The sequence below is a fragment of the Procambarus clarkii genome, chromosome 86, assembly GCF_040958095.1.
Source record: "Procambarus clarkii isolate CNS0578487 chromosome 86, FALCON_Pclarkii_2.0, whole genome shotgun sequence".
NCBI classification, from domain to species: Eukaryota; Metazoa; Arthropoda; class Malacostraca; order Decapoda; family Cambaridae; genus Procambarus; species Procambarus clarkii.
In genome coordinates, this window is record NC_091235.1 from 10,015,844 (window position 1) to 10,020,293 (window position 4,450).

The following is a 4,450-nucleotide window of genomic DNA, read 5'->3' on the forward strand; positions in this document are numbered from 1 at the left end:
GAATCACCTTTAAGATCAGGCAATGCCTTAAAGTCAGCAAGATATAAGGTATCCCACCCTGTCGACTGGAGGCAGTGGGCGAGGTGTCGTGATTCTCCCGAGAGCAGACGAGAGTGTGGAGCTGGGAGCTCCTCCACACCTCTGAAGTCCATTTTCAGGACCTGTACGGCACTCGAATTGAGATCTAAGATGGTTTACTTGAAGCAAAAGATCACTGCAAATTCATATATTTCTTATATGCTCATAATCATATGAATGTCAAAATGCAAGATAAGGGGGAAACTACAGGAGAAAGCGCCATAGCATTACGACTATATAGCACTGAGAAGGGGTCAGGATAAGGATTTAGGATGGGACGGGGGGGGGGGGGGGGTTAAGGAATGGTGCCCAACCACCTGGACGGTCGGGGATTGAACGAAGACCTGCATGAAGCGAGACCGTCGCTCTACCGTCCAGCCCAAATTATATAGTGAGAATTATAGAGAAACAGTGAGTTTTTATTTCAGTCATTATGTACAATAATGACTGAAATCAATAAAATCAATAAATAGCTTCGGCTAACATCGTCTTTTGTACGGTCACGGATGGTCGAGTGGTTAAAGTACCGTGTACACCAGTTGCATTGTGCCCCTGGCTGTCCCGGGTTCGAGTCACTTATGGGGTGTGGAGTTTTCAGTCACATGCTTGGGGACCATTCAAGCTTGTTTATATATATATGTATGTATATATATATATATATATATATATATATATATATATATATATATATATATATATATATATATATATATATATATGTCGTACCTAGTAGCCAGAACGCACTTCTCATCTTACTATGCAAGGCCCGATTTGCCTAATAAGCCAAGTTTTCATGAATTAATATATTTTCTCTAATTTTTTTCTTGTGAAATGATAAAGCTACCCATTTCATTATGTATGAGGTAATTTTTTTTTATTGGAGTTAAAAATAACGTAGATGTATGACCGAACCTAACCAACCCTACCTAACCTAACCTAACCTATCTTTATAGGTTAGGTTAGGTTAGGTAGCCGAAAAAGTTAGGTTAGGTTAGGTAGGTTAGGTAGTCGAAAAACAATTAATTCATGAATACTTGGCTTATTAGGCAAAGTAAGGTGAGAAGTGCGTTCTGGCTACTATGTACGACATATATATATATATATATATATATATATATATATATATATATATATATATATATATATATATATAATATATATATATACATACATACATATATAGCTATGTTTCCTCTTTCAGTTTGTTTTTTATAATGCTTAGAAATGTCTTGATATTCTATTTTTATTTAAGTGATGTGGGCCAAGGACGCAGACCACTGTGCTAAAGTACGCACAAGATCTGAAATCTTGTTGTTTTAGATTTAGCTACTCAGAACGAAATGTCCATGTAGCACGGGCTATGGTGAGCCCGAAAAATAATTGTCTGTTTAACGATCATTAAATAAAGAGGTCGGTGAGGCACCAGGAGCCGCCGTGACCAGCAACAAGGCCTGGTGATCCCGGGGCCACGGGCTGGAAGTGTGGGCCAGGCTCCAGCTCCCACACCCCAGCCCCTCAAGTTATCACTTCGCCCCCAAGCAAGCAGCCAAAAAGTGACGAACACACACACACCCGCCTAACCTATCCACCCGCCTAACCTATCCACACCCATGGATTAAAATAATTAAATATTACGTCGCTTTAAGTTCTTATAAGAAGATGCTTTCTTAGAGGAATGGTTAATCCGTAAAAAAAAAAACACGAATTAGATGGTGGGAGAATCTGGCGTGTTCCATTAGGAGCTATTTAATAATACTTGTTCTTCCCGCCCGCCGCCCGCCGCCTCCACATCGTCTTGATGAGATCAGAGAATTCTCCAATACGAACGCTAGCTATTGAGAGCAATAAGATGCTTATCTTAACATACTAAGAAGGTTAGGGAAGGTCGGTGTTTTCTATGAAGCTTTTCAAGGTAAACTAGTGTGTTTAGTATGTCACATATGCACGTATTTAATAAGTCAATATTGACTGTAAGAAAGTGCGAGAACGGGTTGTATTGAGACCAGCTGAAGCAACATTATTGAGGCTGATGTACAGAAAACGTCAATATAATGGTGTTTTAATTGTTAATATTACGGCGCATTTTTAACGCAAGTATGAGGAGAGAACGGGTTGAGTTTCCTGACAAGTAACCTTTTGTTTTTTCTGTAGAAAGAGGAGAAGGAAAAGTCTACTCACTACTGGATGCTTCCTTCACCCTGACCATTGTAAGTTACCCAAGCAATATTCCCCTCCTCACACCAGCAAGTCAGCGGTGTATGTCTGTTGCGTGTCTGGCCACTAGCGTAACTTCCAGACCTCTCTGTGGGCGGGGCATCCCCCCCCCCTCTCACCGCACGCTCCCATTGGTTGAGCTCCAAGTTTATGAGCTCCCAATGGCTCTTTCAAACGGAGCCTTCCTGATTGGTTGGCTTTTTGTTTCAAATCATCGCCGTTGTGTTGCAGTACATTCCAGCCAACTGGCGTTCAGCCCCAACACCTCTCGTTAAGGTCAGTTCAAGATTTTCTTGAAATCGAAAAAGTTAACGCAAAACAAAGCAAGTTAAACGTATTAAAGTGAATTAAAGCACAGACCTAAAATCTCAGTTGGACAGCAGGCGTCTCTCTCTCAGAGATGCACCTGTATAGTACATGTTGTGGTCAGACCCGCGCGCTACATCTCGGTGGTCCGTGGTTCGAGGCTCCGATGGCCCAAGCGAATGAAACATATTCAGCAAGACAGCATTGATCAGCTGAGAACACTTGCCAGCGTCAGCAGTATTCCGTCGCTGACACAGCCCCAAGACTGGCAGATCTTGGACAAATCTTGCGGCTGTAACTCATTATTGTATAATGAGTCCCTCTGGACACACAGGCAGGGCAGGAGAGGTGAGGAGCGAGAGAGAGAGAGAGAGAGAGAGAGAGAGAGAGAGAGAGAGAGAGAGAGAGAGAGAGAGAGAGAGAGAGAGAGAGAGAGAGAGAGAGAGAGAGAGACAGAGAGAGAGAGAGACAGAGAGAGAGAGAGAGAGAGGGGGGGGGAGGGAAAAGGATGATGAGAGCATAAAATATCCAAAGCTGTCTTTTATAACCGTTCTCAGCCGCTCGGGGCTGATGGTGGTGTCGATGTAACTGGGTTTTACCGCGTCAAGAGGGTAAAGCAAGGGTAACATGTGATGGTCGAGGGCTGGTGAGGCCACGGGTGAGGTGGGACACGCCAGAGTGTGTGAGGAGAAGTGAGGAAACCCACTCAAGAGGCGCTCAAGCAACCGTTTACCTCAAGACCAGAGGACATCTTAAGGCCTTACCCACGCTCAAGAGCAACACTCCTCACCACTCCAAGAGTCAGTCGACGTGTTCTCGCAGAGAATATGACACGAGTGCCAACAGCCTCGGGTGCCACAGGAGTGCCAACAACTTCGGGTGCCACAGGAGTGCCAACAGCCTCGGGTGCCACAGGAGTGCCAACAACTTCGGGTGCCACAGGAGTGCCAACAGCCTCGGGTGCCACAGGAGTGCCAACAACTTCGGGTGCCACAGGAGTGCCAACAGCCTCGGGTGCCACAGGAGTGCCTACAGCTTCGGGTGCCACAGGAGTGCCAACAACTTTGGGTGCCACAGGAGTGCCAACAGCTTCGGGTGCCACACGAGTGCCAATAGCTTCGGGTGCCACAGGAGTGCCAACAGCCTCGGGTGCCACAGGAGTGCCAACAGCCTCGGGTGCCACATGGCAGCGGGTAGGGCGTGACGGGTACATCGGTGGTATATAACACGGATATATGTGAACGGTCTAGGATGAGTGTGCTATAAAGTCGAGTGTCGTGGAAGTTAAACAACAATTCCACCTTAAGTGGGGATTGTTGGTTAACATTTTATAGTTTCACGGTGCTCAACGTCTTTATTCGTGAGTAACGGTGCGTGACCACTCACGAAATATAATAATTTATACGCATACGAAGATATACATAAGCATGTATATCCAAGAATGCATCTGTTCTCTCTCTCTCTCTCTCTCTCTCTCTCTCTCTCTCTCTCTCTCTCTCTCTCTCTCTCTCTCTCTCTCTCTCTCTCTCTCTCTCTCTCTCTCTCCCTCTTCCTCTCTCTCCCTCTTCCTCTCTCACACACACACACACACACACACACACACACACACACACACACACACACACACACACACACATACACACACACACGCAAATATACAATTACAAACCAAAACAAACAGACACACACGAACAAACACACACTGAGCATTCACAAGTGGGACGATCAATCTTTCACGAATGCATAATTACGCTTGCAGAAGGCAAATGCACGCCTCGGAATTCCTGGAAACAGCCAGACCGAGCTAAAACTCGAGCACCAGCCGGGGTATTCGTGGAACCGCCACCATCTG

The 4,450-nt window shown here is 45.3% G+C and overlaps 1 protein-coding gene across 1 annotated transcript; it reads right to left on the reverse strand.

Moving 5' to 3' along the window:
* Positions 1-3,358: 3,358 nt before the first annotated feature.
* On the reverse strand, positions 3,359-3,811 carry LOC138358765 (testis-specific gene A8 protein-like). The gene has a single exon (XM_069316938.1). It carries the CDS (start codon positions 3,809-3,811, stop codon positions 3,359-3,361), a length of 453 nt encoding a protein of 150 aa, XP_069173039.1.
* Between the last annotated feature and the right edge of the window lie 639 nt (positions 3,812-4,450).

What these genes read in the sequence shown, in the direction of transcription:
- LOC138358765 (XM_069316938.1), bottom strand. Translation starts at nt 3,811, where the DNA reads ATGTACCCGTCACGCCCTACCCGCTGCCATGTGGCACCCGAGGCTGTT.